The following is a 15685-nucleotide window of genomic DNA, read 5'->3' as shown; positions in this document are numbered from 1 at the left end:
GAGGGAAATGAGCAATTTCAGGGCCAGTCCCAGCAAGACTCACCCAGCCATTGTGCCAGTCGTAGCAACGTATCGTCCTCCCCTCGCTGTCACACTGACGCTTTCTCTCACTCAGATCCACCCATCTTTTGTACCCTCCTTGTCCCTTTGCCCTTTCTCATCATCTACTCATTTTACAATGGCAGAAGGAAAAAAAGAGGTTAAAGAGGAAAAGAGACAGTTGCAAAACAACACCACCTTCACTCCTTCGACTTAAATTCCTTTACTGTTAAACAGCACAGATTTTCCTGCAGCACCAGCTGCATTGTGTAATTAGGACTGCAACTGCAAAGTGGAAAACTAATACATTTTTATCATTTCGCTGTGTAGTAAAAGGCTGGCAGAGGCTGCCTCTGCCACAGGTGTTGCAAGTGCTCAGAGCCAACCATTTTACAAACACGGCAGTTGCACAACTGGCTTTGTCAGTGGAGCAGGGAAAAATATGCACCTAAAATGCATGTAGCATTCAATTCTCCGCATTTGTAAGACTTTTTTATAAAAGATGGGAGGCTTTTTTTTTCCCATGATACAGAAATAATCTTTTTCTGTGAGAACAGACCAGTGAACCAGATGTGAACCAAGCCTGTGAAATGCAAGCACCTAATTACATACCAAAGAAGAAAATAGACACTAGTTTAAATCCATAAATCCTGACTGCAGCTCAGAGGCAAACTTAGGAACTGAGCACACTGTAGGCATATAACATTTTCCTCAAAATAATTAAAGTCCACCAAGGAAAAACTTAACTACTTGTAGATCAGTGCACACAGTGAGTATGTCATAAATTGCAAACAAACTTAATTTATCCCGTTCTTCTGCACCTGAAAGTTATGGATGATAATCCCAACATTACATTTTACAGCAGTACAAAGCAAGTATTACAGTTGCAATGTGAGGAGCGCCTATCGAGAGAGACGTAAAATCAAGTCCCTTCCAGCTCTGCCTGACTTTAAGATAATAATTACAGTCTCTGAGCCTGTCCAGCAAAAAAGTCCCAATAAAATTCTCATCCTCTGAGTTCGGCCTGCAGATGGCCAGTAGAGATTATTAAGTTTTATGAAGACTACAAATGAATAAAAAGAACTATAACTAGCCACTAAAAGTTGTTCTGTTCTGTGCTTATTTGCTCTTCCCTGGTTATATTACAACTATGCTCAGTTACAGACAATGACAACAAAATCAATCTTAAAAAACATGCTGCCACAGCCTAATTTCTCCATTTCTCCTGCCTGCAATTTCTCCAGTTTATTTGTCTGAAATCCTCAGACTCCTCTCTTCTGATTTAGGGACAGTTTTGGTTGAAGAGTAGTTTTTATGTTTTATTTTAGGCCCTCATACATGTATTTTTTGAAGTGACTGAGGCTCTAGTCAGTAAAGTCATGCAGCTGCCCTTCTTCCTAAGCCTTATGAACAGGGTGTGCTGATGCTCAGGTGACCCAGCTCTCGGTCTGAATTGTTCTCATGGGCCAGAAGGAGAAATCCTCAAAAAATTTCAACCAAGTATCCCTAGGTCAGTCCGTAAAAGGTGTGCCTTTGTATGCCTATATCTGATTACTTCTAAGCTGGCTTACAGAGGAATTAGAAAGGTGTAAAACAGACTCAGAGAGAGCTGGGCTGAAATGAGATACTGCCGTGAGATGTCTGTTCAATCTTCGTGTTTGGTGTTTCTGCAGGGTCCCCATAGGGTCTATTCTGTCTTTCTAACTTTGTCTAGTCTAACTTTGTGGTAGACTATACATCTTTTGGGATAAGTTGTAGGTGAAGCAGTTTGGAGGGTCTTTTTTCTTTTTTAACAATTTTTAGGGACCTTGCCATTTAAGGAGCTAAAGAAACTGGAGAACAGTAAAGAGCAGAAATTAAAAGACTAACAGAATAAGAGGGGTTGAAAGTTAAGATTTGTTTATTATGCCACAGAGTTGGTACCACTTCAGTTTGGAGACCTACCTTCAACCATTAAGTACAAACACAATTAAAAGTAATTAATTTAATTTAAATAATTAATTAATATAATACCTGTGCAGGAATCAAAACTGTACCAGATGGTACAAAGCAAGGGCATACACTGAGGAAAACGTTACTTTCTGTTGGAATAACTCAAGTAGATGAGTTGCTGGATCCAAAATTATGCATTAGCAGTATTGTGAAAGTCAGATACCTCATTTCTCTGGGTTGATGCTTACGATAAAGGTATCCGTATGACTGAGGGACCAGAAAGTCCCCTGACTTGTGCAAATAGGCTCTTGCTGCACAGGAATGAAAAAAGTGAGCAGACACTCTCTTCTTCCATTCACTCTTGTAGATATGCTTTTTGTGAGGTAGCCACAGCAGTCTTTTGGTTGTCTTTATAATCTTATTCCCCTCTGAATTTCTGGGAATGGGAAAGACTCAGCTTTATATGCAGCAGCAGAGGTACTCCTGCCCAGCAGAATTCAGGGGGGGCTGCGTCACCGGTGGGGGCTGGAAGGATGGAATGTCAAGAAGGAGGCAGGGGGAGGAACAAATTCTTTTGGTATGAAACTGCTGGGTTTAGGGAGAATTAGGAATAAACTACAGCTTGTCTTTGAAGGAGATTTGAGTTTTCTTGGGAGAAGTAAGAGGCTTTTTTCTTTGGGAAAAGAACCTGAAGAGGTTTGAAGATGCTTAAGGATAAACAAGACACATAAAGAACCACAGCCTGCCCTTTGTTTTTCTCCATCCCTCTCTCCCATCTCCATCCTATCGCTCTAACACAGTACTCTCTTAGCCCCCTCTCTAGTGTTTGGGTTACTACTCTATTCACCCTTAGGAAGGTTTTACACTGAGAAGAAAGAGAGGAGGAAAAAAAGGAGTGGAAAATATGTGTCTTGCCACTCTTCATGACATTGCAGAGCATAAAAATAAAAGATAATGACTACAAAGGTGAGAGTACTGTTTTGCCTTCTTTTTTTCTCCTTCCTGTAACATGTTAGTTACATGACAACATTACTGAACATGAAAACATGAAGAAAACGTGGGTAGATCTTTACTGTCTTATTAGTATCCCATACAGTTAAAACTCATGAAGGAAGAGCGACTTAGAAACCTGGTTATTTTGTCATTGTCACAAATAAGTGTATTAATTGGACACTACTTTTGCAAAATGCCCTTACGACTGCAAACAAAATGTGTCTGGTAGATTAACAAAGGACCGTACACCTGTTTCTCATGCACGGTTTCTTTCTGATGCTGTCACACAGCCATACTGAGAGAGAGTTTTGGCAGATGGCATTACAATTCAAATAAAGAAAAATAAGCTTCTGAATTCATACATATTTCCTTGTCATTCAAATGCCAAGGGATTTTTTAACATAATGTTTAAAGCACGGAGTGACTCAATTTGAGTGTCCTCATAAATATAACTAATGCACAATGATGAATAAGTTATGACAAGAAGTTTCAGAAAGCAGTTACATGCAACTAAAGCAGATTTTTATCTATTGTGCAACAAAGCCAAAGTAATAAAAGATGGGACTTTTAAAGTTCTCACCCTAGACAAGTCAATGAAGCCACTGAGGAGACAAAACCAGATTCTAAGCTAATTTCACTAGTATAAATCAAGAGTTGTTGCCTCAGCAGCTGCTGTATTAACCTGAATTTTCCATGGTGCAATGTAATCTCCCTCATCAATCGTATTGATTTATCTATTTTATCAAATACTATTTAAACGACTAATGTATCTGCATTACATATACCCAGCTACTGTTCAGAACTGTGAAAACATATTAGTGAAAAGCATTGTAGTCATGGAAACAGATCACATAGGAAGTATGTTGAGGATGATTCTTCTAACCAGCTGCATACAACTTCATTGACAACTTAGAAATAAAATATAGAAATGTAAGATGTCTTGTACCTGATCAGAACATTAGTTTATTTAATCTGCCCTGAGACTTCCATCGAAGGCCAGTGCGTGATGCTTCTGAGGTAGTTGCAGCTCATGACAAATAAGTGATGTACCTATGCAATTTTACAGTCTGGGCAGGATAGCTTTTTATTCGTGGACCACCCACAGATAATCAGTTCATTGTAAGCATACAAAGTAGTTCTTGGCTTTTTTTGTTTTGTTTTGTTTTTTTCATTATCACTATAGATGCTACATTTTCCAAGCTCTTTTTACAGTATGTCTATCCATTTGCCTCACTGGCCTGTCACATAAAATCAAGTAATTGCTATTTGGTGTAATAACATGGCAGAAAAACAAAAAAACCAGAAAGCATTATGCTGTGTGCTTTATTTTGAAACATTGACTTGAGACTCTCAAGGCCCAGTGAGACAAATGAAGTCATAAAACAAATGTTTCTGATGTTGATTGAAATTTTAATTAAACTTTAGTGTTGTTATTTTGAAAATAAGTCAGAAACAAGGTAAAATAACCTTTTTGACCAAGAAAGATGCTTAGGGGAGATGAAGAAAAGGGGTTGTCCTCTGTGCGGAGGAACAATGTGGTTGTATGAAGCTCTCCCATGAGATGGATGGCTGATGGAGAGTTTGTAGGTCAAGGTCAGGGGAGAGGCTGGTGGGGGAGACTTGGTGGTGGGTTGTTATTACAGACCCCCTGGTCAGCGTGAGGAAATGGATGGAGCCTTCTTTAAACAACTCAAGGAAGTCTCTGATCGCAGATTCTGGTGTTCATGGGGAACTTTATCCTCCCTGACATCTTCTAGATGGGTGGCAAGGCAGGAGACAAGCAGGCAACAAGATTTCTGGTGGTTTTGGGGGATAACTTCTCAATATAAGTACCAGATGTGCCCACCATGAAGGGTGATGCACAGCTGGACCTCATATGAACTAACAGCAAGAACTAATAGGAGATGTGATAATCAATAGCAGCTGTGAAACAGTGAAGTTCAAGATGCTGTGGCAGAGGAGCTCAGGACACTGGCAGGTGACAGGCCCTGGCAATGTCCCTGACAAAATAATGAAATGAATCCTCTGAGAACACATTTCTGGGCACCCAAAGGAGAGGGTGATGACTGGGAACAGCCAGTGTGGATTTACCCAGTGCAAATCATGCCTCACCAACTTGATTGCTATGCTAATATGGCTGGATTTGTGGATGAAGCAAAAGTGGTGGATGTCATTTACCTTGACTTTTGCAAGACTTTTTGCACTGTCTCCCACAATATTTGTGTATGGCACTTAGGGCATTAAAAATCTGGAGGGATGGAGAATGCACAGGTAAGTCAGTGGTTGGGTGGTGAGGCTCAGAGGGTAGTGGTTAATGGGCCATACTATACCTAAATGCCTGTGCAAGAGGAGTATTGCAAGGGTTTATAGCAGAGTCTGTCCTGTTTTGCCATCTTTACGTAAAGTCTGAAGGGGGCAATGAAGTCAACTTTGCAGGCGTTCCCGGGGGGACCAGTCAACATGATGAAGGGCGGGGCTGCCATTGAGGGACCTAGCCAGGCTGGAGGAACGGGTCAGCTGAAACCTAGCGAAATTCAACAAAGACAAATCCAAGTCCTGTACCTGGGCAGGAAGAAAATCTTGCAACAGTACAGATTGGGAACTGACTTGTTAGACCACATTGGTAATACTGCATCTAGTTTTGGGACCTCCAATACAAGATAAACTGGATTGATACACAGGACCAAGTTCAGAGGGTCACCAACGATGGTCAGGGGCAGGAGCACTTACCCTCTGAGGAGGAGAGGCTGAGAGTAATCCTGTTTCCTCTTTAGTAAGGTTTGGCACTGAAAGTAGCATTAAAATGTGTTATTTGGGTTTCTTAGAGAATAATAGGCTTTTTTTCCTTTGTTGTACCACAGGTTAAGAGGTGAGCAGCTAGCTAAAGTATGTTGAAGCTTATATACGAATTTGAGATACTAGTAACAGAATACCTAGCTGCCTCCCATGAGGTCTAGCCTGCACTATTAGTAGCTACATACTTTTATGGGGCTTTTTAGGTCAGTAGCCAAACTGCAGGGTTTAGGTTATATAATAACAGTAAATTCAGTAAGTCCATAAATTCACAGGGTATGTTGTTAAACATTTAACAGCAAAGGAAATAATATAAATAAATGAAGAGACTGAAAAGCCAATGGAAGAAAAGCCTAACTTCACGAGTTCAGGCAGTTATTAGGTAGAAAACACTGGTTTGTAAGAAGGTTGAATTGATACAGTCAGTAATGAGGTACAAGCACTGAAAGATTTGAACATCCAAAAGATCAAAAAGAATGTTTCTTTTCAGTCTGTTTTCTTCAAAGTCTAAAGAATATAGCATAAAAAAAGCTGTGTTAATAAAATCAGTTTCAAAGGCAGAATCTTCGACATTGGAGCTGTACGTGGCGTGCAGCAAATCTGCTGAACTTCAGGAATACAAATTGATAATGCAGTGTGCACTTGATGTACTTGGGGCTCCTTTTCTGCTGGTAAAACGAGCGTGCGGGTGACAGTCCCTTTAATGTGCATGTCTGAACTTTGAACCAACTGGCAGTGCCATCGCGGCTCCTCGCCGTGCCTGTGAGTAACCGCTGGGGCATCTGCTGAGCTTCTCTGGCAGGTTCACATTCTGCACCAAGATTCACCCTGAAGTGACTTCACTCCTTGCAGTGCCCCCACTAGCTAGGTTAAAGCTAGGAGCTGTGAGGATAAGAGTTTCAGGGACTCTGTTCAGATGTATCCTTTGTTATATTAAAATCGAGATAACGTGTAATTAACACAGAATTCACAAATTATCCCAAACTATTCTTGGAAGATAAGGCACATTGCTGTTTAATTATTCCATGGAAGCCTGGTTCCATATCCAGTCTCCTGGGCAAGAACTTGTAGCTAAAAAATGAGATTTTTTTCAGCAGTTCCTAGTGGTCTCTCTTTCCCCAGCAAAACTCTAGTCACTTTAGTGGGAATTGTGAGATCAACAAAGAGCTGATTTAAGCTTCTGTCTCCCCCAAAATTCTGTAATACAAACCAAGTACCGAGCACAAATAACACAAGACTAAGGACAGAGAAGAAGACAAAAGGATAGCAAGATTTGATGAAAAAAATTTAAAGTTTTAATAATAAATATGTTTCAGTGAGTCTTTCTGTTTTCCTTAAGTCTATTACTTCAAAACACATGGAAAACAGGATTTTGTAGTTTGGAATCTTTTAACAGAAACTCTAAGCTTTCTCTTGAAAAGGTCCATGGAGAGTACTCCAAACAGCTTCAGCTATTGCCCACGGAACAGTTGAGAACTGAGTTCTTTATTAAGGCTTTATTGAGGAAACCATCTCAGGCACTGCCTATGATAACCTACCTAAATTCTCAACATGTACGGTATTTTTTAGCGTAATTTCTTTTTCATTGCATTTTTTTTTCATTTTTATTTGAATTAATAGTTAAAAAGCCCTTTTTGAACTCCTTTTTGGTAGTTAAAACTCAGTAATTCAGTTGGTACTTTTTCACTGTAGTAATGCAAATCTTGATTAGATATTACACAGTTCCGCATGTCAGAGGGATCAAGAACACCTAATGTTAAAAATATCCCTACTGTTGGCAATATTTCACTTGGTAACAATGCTGGGGGAAAATATTGAATCGATAGTAATATTTAGTAATCTACTAAATGATCTATTAAGGATGTAGCATGTCACAATCAGCTGCACTGAACGAAGAAGATGCATTTATCAGATGTGAATGTTACCTCGACATTTGTTTCCATTGTGCGAGAAGAAATTATGCATACTGTCATTTTCTTCATGATAATAAATTGCACGTGAATGGTTTGTGATTACAGACAGAACATAAACAGTCATGACTGTGAAATTTGCTGGTATGACAACGGCAGCTGGAGAACACGAGTTTAATTGAAATTGAGCTTACATGGCTTGGCTTGGAGTTGGTACATTCCCTAAGTTTTCCAGGTCTTCCATGATAGGAAGAATAATTTGGTTTTGCTATGGAGGTGGGGTTGTCCATCCTGCCTTTGTTGTTATTTTCACTGAGACAGTAAGCAATTCAACTTACTTTTTTTTTTTTTATTTTATTTATTTTCTCCTGCAGCTTTTGATTTGTACACTAGCATAGAGGACTCCATGTTAGCAACTGCATTTTCCAGCTTAGGCAGTGACATATGAAACACGGCTAAGTGGAGGAACCTGTTGAGGTAGTATAAATGATTTTACCATCGCATATACCTGTTGAATTTTTTGTTGTTTTCTGGGGCTCCCACATGGTACGCAGATAGGTGACCTAGCAGAATTCACACAGGTATGTGGATAGTAGGTTAAATACTGATTTTCAGTGAGCAATATTATCCTCTCTTTCCTTATGGCAACCTCTAACAGAAGGTTTCAGGAGCAGCAGCACAACTACTATACCTGTTTCATGTATCAGCTGGGCAATGTGGACATGCACTAACAAAAGCATTAAAACGAGACATAGAATCATTTAGATGGGAAGAGATCTTTAAGATCATCGAGTTCAACCGTTCACCTAGCATTGCCAAGCCCACCACTAAACCATGTCCCTCAGCACCAACATCTAGACGTCTTTTAAATACCTCCAGGGATGGCGATTCCACCGCTTCCCTGGGCAGCCTGTTCCAATGCTCGATAACCCTTTTGGTGAAGAAATTTTCCTAATATCCACCCTAAACTCCCCTGGCGCAACTTCAGGCTATTTCATCCTGTCCCACCGCTTGTTACTTGGGAGAAGAGACCGACCCCCACCCCACTACGACCTCCTTTCAGAGGGAGCAGCACAGCAGACCACGAGCAGCATCTGCTCCCTGCTAATCTGTGCGCTGTGCCTTAGGGTATTGCAGGCAAAGTTTTTTGTGTAAGCTATGTGGGGAGGAACACTGATTTAGACTTACAGATAAATATTTGCAAAGACTGTATCTCTTAAAGAAACTGGAAGAGTATGCAATTGCGTTGGACTGGGGAGCTGCACGGTATTTTGTAACTTTTAACCCAGTTCTTTTGATACCCTCTGTAGTAGGTACTGACTTGAAAAGGCAAAACTGAATTTGAAACAGGAAGAAAGAAATGAGAAGAGAAAAAGCAAGGGATAAACCAAACACAGGCTGCTGAGTGGAAAGATACAATATTTTTCTGAAAAGTCTCATATATAGGTTAGAAAAGGATTCCTGACCTGTGCCTGGGTGTTAACAAGGCAGGTGATCCAAACTCATGCTGACTTCCACAGCTTCCACATCCTTACTGACAGCATTTTCAACAACAGCAGGCATTATATTTTCTTTTTCTCTCTCATACTATATTCTTTTGTACTATACAAATATTTTGATTGCAGCCGATTCAAGAAATATGCTCTCATCTTTCTTTCCAGCCTGTCAGTAGGGTAGTGACACAATGCTGGCTGTTGTTCTGAAACCTTGAGAGGCTTTTATAACTCTCTTTAACACAGTTAGTACTCTACAAACTTCAGAAAAATTAATCTTTTGGTTTGGTAATATGTCTTTACATCTTGGTACATTGAGATCCAAAATGTACTCCTTCCTCCATCCCCAGAGAAGGTTAAGTGGCACCATCAAAAATCATGTTGAAACACAACAGCTTTCAGAAGGCAGAATAAGAGCATCTTGACCATTAGCATAAGCAGGCTGTGATGAGAAGGCGCTACCACTGATTGTTAGAGTGACCTGCTGGAATTCATATTAGTCTTTCTTTTTTCCGTCTTTGTTTCCTTCTTTCTTTCTTTCTTTGAAAATACAAGGGCTTTTCTTACCATTGGGCATTTAACTTTTAGCAATGCAGCTCCTTCTGTATTTAAAAACTTACCCAGATGCATGCTGAGAAAAGTGTCTTGGTATCAGCTGTACCTTTTTGATCTTTTTTTTTTTTTTTTATGACTGCTGCAGTGTTAAATAGATGTTGCTTCTTTGGTAAGGAATAAAGCATGAAATGTGAAAACTGGAGCATATATACATAATATACAGCACCCTTCCATCCACTCATGGTATCAGCACTGCCAAATGCTGCACAATTACTGGTTTTTAAACGATGATTATACAAATGTTCCTGAACAGTCCTCCACTGGGGATGATAGGAGGAGATCTGTGGGAATGCAATATTAAATATTGAAGACTGAAAATAAAGGAATTTTTTTCCTTCTGTACAGAGAAATCCTCCTGGACAATGGAATTGAAAGACATGGATGATAGAAGTGTTGAACTCATGAAAATGGAGGCTTCATATATAGCATAGTAACCATGACATGTTGGTTGCAGAAATTATACATGAACCAGCATGCTAATGCTCCTAAATGAATATCAGAAATTGTTTTAATTTATAGCTCCCTTCTCAGTTCAAATTATGGAGGCCAACAGTAATCTGCTTCACAACTGTTTTGTAAGAATTCTCTTTTATAAATGTTTACTGTTCACTCTCATCCCTAATGATCATCACTGGGCACAGCAAAAGGAAAAAGAGAATATGTAATGCCCTCACCACTAATTTGGCAAATGCTTAGCTTCCTATTTTATGAAGCACTAAAGTATTTCTGTCCTGTAATCTTTCATTTCAATAGTGAAAAATGTAATAGATGCCGCTTTTTAATGCAATGAAAAATAATCACAGGGCTCCTGAAAGCAAATGTAGCAGAAGATTCTTCTAACAGAAGCTCTGTAGTAAACTACACTCCACCAACCTTATCTGCCATACTTTGGCGGGTGCAGGGACCTTAGGGTTTGTGCTCTAGCAATTCCATTTTACTGGTCAACAAGGAATTTTAATTAAACATAGCTTGCAGGCTGCATCTCAAACGGAAAAATTAAATTAGAGAATAGCCTTACGTGGAGTTTATATCTATTATGGTACACAAAGGTAATTTTTTATTTCCTTTCTTCTGAACCCATGACTATTTTATGATGTTAGATAATCAGTGGCTGAATCCATGCATTTAAAAATGCGTTCTCCATAATATGTCCAATTCATTAAATTTTTACAGACTTTTACAGTAGAAAATGGGATTTGCCATTTGCCTTCTCAATAGTTGTGCCAGTTCATAAATACAGTTATGTATCATTACTTTAGGAAAAAATAGGCCAATAGGTTAATAGTAAATCCTCAAATTATTTCAGATTTTCACAAATATGTAAAATGAAATATGTCCTCTGCCTCACTACACTTTAAAGTGTATATATTTAGAGAAAGATACCTACTTTTAAGTTTGGGCAAAACATCTACTTTTTATTTTTAATTGCATAGTTGGAAAAAACTCCATCTACTAATACACTTTGGCAAAGGGACCTATGCACACATCTGTCTCTGTGTGTGTATGTGTGCGCGTGTGTGTTTGTGTGTATTTTTAAGTATGTGCAGATTTTGCCTGCACCTGCCTCACTTTTCTCTAAAGGACTGTAATTTTACATGGCCAGATATGAAAGCAACGTTAAGTTAATTAGGGGAAGAAAACCTTGCAAGGTTACATGAAAATAAAATGTACCTATAGCTTTTAAACGAATACTTTCTTCTGTGTCATAGGGTTATAGGAAATCTTTGCCTTATTTATCACGCATGTGTTGGGAACGAAGCTTACTGTAGGAACGGTACAGGATTTGTGCGTCGGCTGGTTTCTTTTTGAATATTTAGGGATTACATTCCACAGTCTTGTCCCACAGGACTTTGTGGGAGCCATTTTAGGATCAATCTCCTACAGGTTTTACTGAAGTTCTGTGCAGGTCTGGAAAGAGCAACAGCAGGGCTTTCTAATGCTTGGTGACTTACCGGTGAGCCAGTGATGTGCCCTTGCAACAAAGCAGGCCAACAGCCTCCTGGGCTGTGTCTGGCAGAGCATTGCCACATGGGAGATCAAGGGAGATGATCCTTCCCCTCTACTCAGCACCGGTGAGACACAGCTGGAGTTCTGGGTCCAGTTCTGGGCTCCCCAGTACAAGAGAGACATGGACATACTGGAGAGAGTCCAGTATGACATGTTGAAGGGACTGGGGCATCTCTCCTATAAGGAAAGGCTCAGAGAGCTGGGACTGTTTGTCCTGGAGAAGAGAAGGCTCAGAGGGATTTTATCCATCTAGATAAATACCTGAAGGAAGGTGCAAGGAAGACAGAACCAGGCTCTTTTCAGCGGTGTCCAGTGACAATACAGGAGGTAAAGGGTACAAACTGAAATTCTGCTTAAACAAAATGGTACTTCTTTACTCTGTGTGTGATCAAACACTTAAAGAAGTTGCCCAGAGAGATTGTGGGGTCTCCATCCTTGGAGATATTCAAAAGCCAATTGGAGATGGTCCTGAGCAACCTGGTCTAGGTGACCCTGCTTTGGGCAGAGGGGCTGGGCTAGGCAATCTCCAGACGTCCCTTCCAACCTCAGCCATTCTGTGATTCTGTGGCCTGCTTAAATACTTTATGCTGCATTTATTCATATGAAGTCACAATATAGCCCTGACAAAAGCAGGTCAGGGTGCAGACCTGTGAAGATTTCAAAGCTAACAATGTTCTAAGAATAATAGGAAAAAATAAGTACCTACATTAAAGAAGTCCTTGAGCTTTTATTTACAAATTTGTGGGGTTCCTCATCTGCCAGTCTTGGGCAGAGCATTCCTGAATGTTTTGGGTATTAACAATTAAATGTCTTCTCTATTTCTGCAAAACGTAATTATTTTTAAGTTCAGAAGATGCTATAATATCTTATTTTGGTTTGTGCTTCTGTGTACTGCTATATACTTTGATGTCCCTGATATATAACTAAGCTTTGGCACAGGATGCCTTTGGAGGCTGTGGAATTACCACCACAGTAAGACAAATGGTACAAACTTCCGAGAGATATTTAGGTGTACTTACATGGGAGAAGGCAAACTCTTTTTGTTCCATCAAGGCCAACTTTTCCAGGATTCCTAGCAAAGAAAAAAGCTCAGAAAGCAAAGAAGTTTTTTTGTGTGTTGGGAAAACCAGATGCCCTCACTTTGTCCGGCGGTGATGCTATACAAGATGTGCTACAGTTGATGGCTGGCACAGCTTTTGGAACAATAAAGTAGTTCAACTAAAATGTGTTATTCTAGAGACTGAGATCTGGTTTTGCATGCTACTACTACTTGTGTCTGCCATGGTATGTGTTAAAGATTCAACATTTGCTTTGGTCACTATCTAATTTCACTATCAAGTTATTTCCCTCAGTGCCCAGAGAAGATCCACAGTTTTGTTACTAGAAATCTTAATGTTCTGTACTGCATTTACTGAGAGAGATAACTCTTTGTTTTTCAGAGCTTCCATATGGCTGGGAGAAAATTGATGATCCCATTTATGGCACTTATTATGTTGAGTAAGTTCCCAAGTTCAATATTAAGTTGCTGTTAATATGTCATAACCTAATGCCAGTATCCTCTGCAGTGCTTAGCCTGGCAAGGCATGGGTACGATTACTTGACATGTTAAACTGAAGGTATACCAGGAATTCTCAGTCATTAATACAGCTAATGTGTCCAAATATATTCAGTGTGTCTCAAATCAGTGACTCGGGCATTCAGTCACTCTCTTTCTCCAGGGTCTGATTTCATGGTATCATTCCAGATGATATTCATACAAAGGTCATATTCATTAAAGAAATATTATATTTTCTATGTACGGTTTGGATATCCAGTGAGGTAAAGATCTTGTTAATCAATGAAAAGAGCAAAGCATAATCATTTTAGCTCAGTTAAGATCCTTTTCTGGGTAATCCTTCCTTGCTGCAAATCAGATGTTTATACTGTTTGTACCAGAAGACAGGTTATTTACACGCTGCATATGAAATTTTAGGGATGTTGTGTTTTATTCTGTACTTAAAAGTGCAGCTGAAAATAAGAGAATATAGTTTTCTATTTTCACAGCACAATCCTTCCTTTCATTATTTTCAGATTTTAGTTGTCATAAAACAAGAAAAAAAGATTCTTACTCCTCTGTGCAAAGGGCAAGAGAAAGCTTTTGTTTGAAGTACTAGGTAGAACCTGTTCTGGCCAGTTCCTGCATAAAATAAGTAAATCAGAAAGATGGTTTTCTCTGCTTTGTAGCTTAACCCAGTGAATAAGACTTACGCAAAGGGAACCTAGATCGATACCTGTTCGGAGTGGTCCGTTCTCCCTCTGCTCTCTGCACACGGTATACGGCAGAGGAGGGAGAAAGCCACTCCCCGTCACTGTGCAGACAGCGCTTTGAAGGACTGAGAAAGATCTATCTATTAGCTCCTTTTACTGAAGAAGAGAGATCTGTAGAGAAGATGGCCCCTGACCTACAATCTCAACTTCAAATCCTGGCACTCAAGCAGTAAATTTATTCTAGTTGTTCCATATAAAGTAGAAAATTTTAGTTTGTGCACGACATCGTTGCCTTCGCCTCTTGAATCCACACCAACACTTGGACTGCAGGATCCCTCTGGACAGATACTGGGGCTGCAGCTTTTCCAGACCTCAGGATACGCTACTATTAGCATGCACAGGGCAGAGCTGGACAGAGAGCTCAAAAAAACTCTGATTTATGGAGGGTTAAAAGATTAAGATTCCCTTTTCTTTACTGCTGTAACAGCAGCAGCTTGTGGATGCCCTTGCACCTTCCCTAGCCCTCCTACAAAGGAAACAAACAAACGAAAACGGTGTTTGGCCGCTGCCCTGCTGACTCCTTCTGTCCCATTGTCCAAATGCAGGAGCACCTGCTCTGCTTCTTTGTCCCCGGCTTGTTCCCTGCCCGCAGGTGAGAGAGCCGCAGCCCCGCCTGCTCTGCTGCTCAGCCCAAATCCGCTTAGTCAGTCCAGATTCAAGCAAAATGATAAGTAAGTTTTTGAAGGCCCCACATAAACGCCATTAAATTACCCTCTCTCTTTACGCCTGAGTTCTTTTATGATGTCCCCAAGTAGCTAGGAGCTGGAGTTCTCCTGTCTCTTTGTACTTAACCCCCCCTTGAAGATTTCTGCAGGTGCAATTATGCAGCTGCTGGGTGTAAGTCTTCTGCCCCAGTGGTTTTTAGTGTATTTCGACGAGTAACAGGTGGTGTGCAATATCTGTGCCTCAATCTCTTACTGAGACCCCGCTTTGTTGTCAGCGCAGCCCAAGGCGTTCTGGCACCGGTGAGGCTCACACTTCACCGCAGAGTCAGACAAGGAGAAGTATTAATCTCCATTTCATGTCCGTCCACAGGTAAACAGACGCAAGGCACCAGGCCCAGATGTTATTGTGCAATTACCTACTTGAGGGCTGTTAGTGCCAAATTTATTAATCCTACCACAGATAAGATTTGTGGAAAGATATATCAAATCTACTGCAGGCACAGAAGTTTTTAGAAGTGGAATGGCTGTTCACAGGATGGCGTTAAAACTGCAGCAGTGCTAAATTCATAAGGAATTTTATAGTCAGTAAAATGTAGCTGTACTTTAATTTGCTGCCTGAGCTCAATAAGTTTGAAACAAAGATTGCTTTCCATTTTTCATGCTAAGAAGTGGCAGTCACACCTTTTTTATTACCAGCATTCAACAGATGAGTTCATTTTTAACTAGATAAAATCAGCTTACATTAAACTCTCTTAATTATGTCATAAAAGTGGTTAAATCATGAAAAGTTAGGTTAGGAACTTTCACACCTTCAAGCCCAGTCCAACTTTACATGCAGGTCTTTAAAACCATCAGTGACAGAAGGGCTTGTACTCTGCTTGCTGAAATATTTGTATCCCATGGGAAGTTTGTAAGGATGAGCAATGAGGCA

General features: G+C 40.1%; 1 protein-coding gene across 8 annotated transcripts in view; it reads left to right on the top strand.

Annotated features, from left to right (window-relative positions):
- MAGI2 (membrane associated guanylate kinase, WW and PDZ domain containing 2) overlaps nucleotides 1–15685 on the top strand; it is a 757062-nt gene that overhangs the window by 585273 nt on the left and 156104 nt on the right. For all 8 annotated transcript variants that reach the window (XM_054216495.1, XM_054216512.1, XM_054216480.1 and 5 more), the window contains one exon: nucleotides 13222–13279. In XM_054216495.1, coding sequence (XP_054072470.1) covers nucleotides 13222–13279 — 58 coding nt within the window. The remainder of the gene's footprint in view (nucleotides 1–13221; nucleotides 13280–15685) is intronic.

This window comes from Rissa tridactyla, chromosome 1 (genome assembly GCF_028500815.1).
Source record: "Rissa tridactyla isolate bRisTri1 chromosome 1, bRisTri1.patW.cur.20221130, whole genome shotgun sequence".
NCBI classification, from domain to species: Eukaryota; Metazoa; Chordata; class Aves; order Charadriiformes; family Laridae; genus Rissa; species Rissa tridactyla.
The sequence above is the reverse complement of the archived record's forward strand: the minus strand, read 5'-3'. Positions and strand labels throughout refer to the sequence as shown.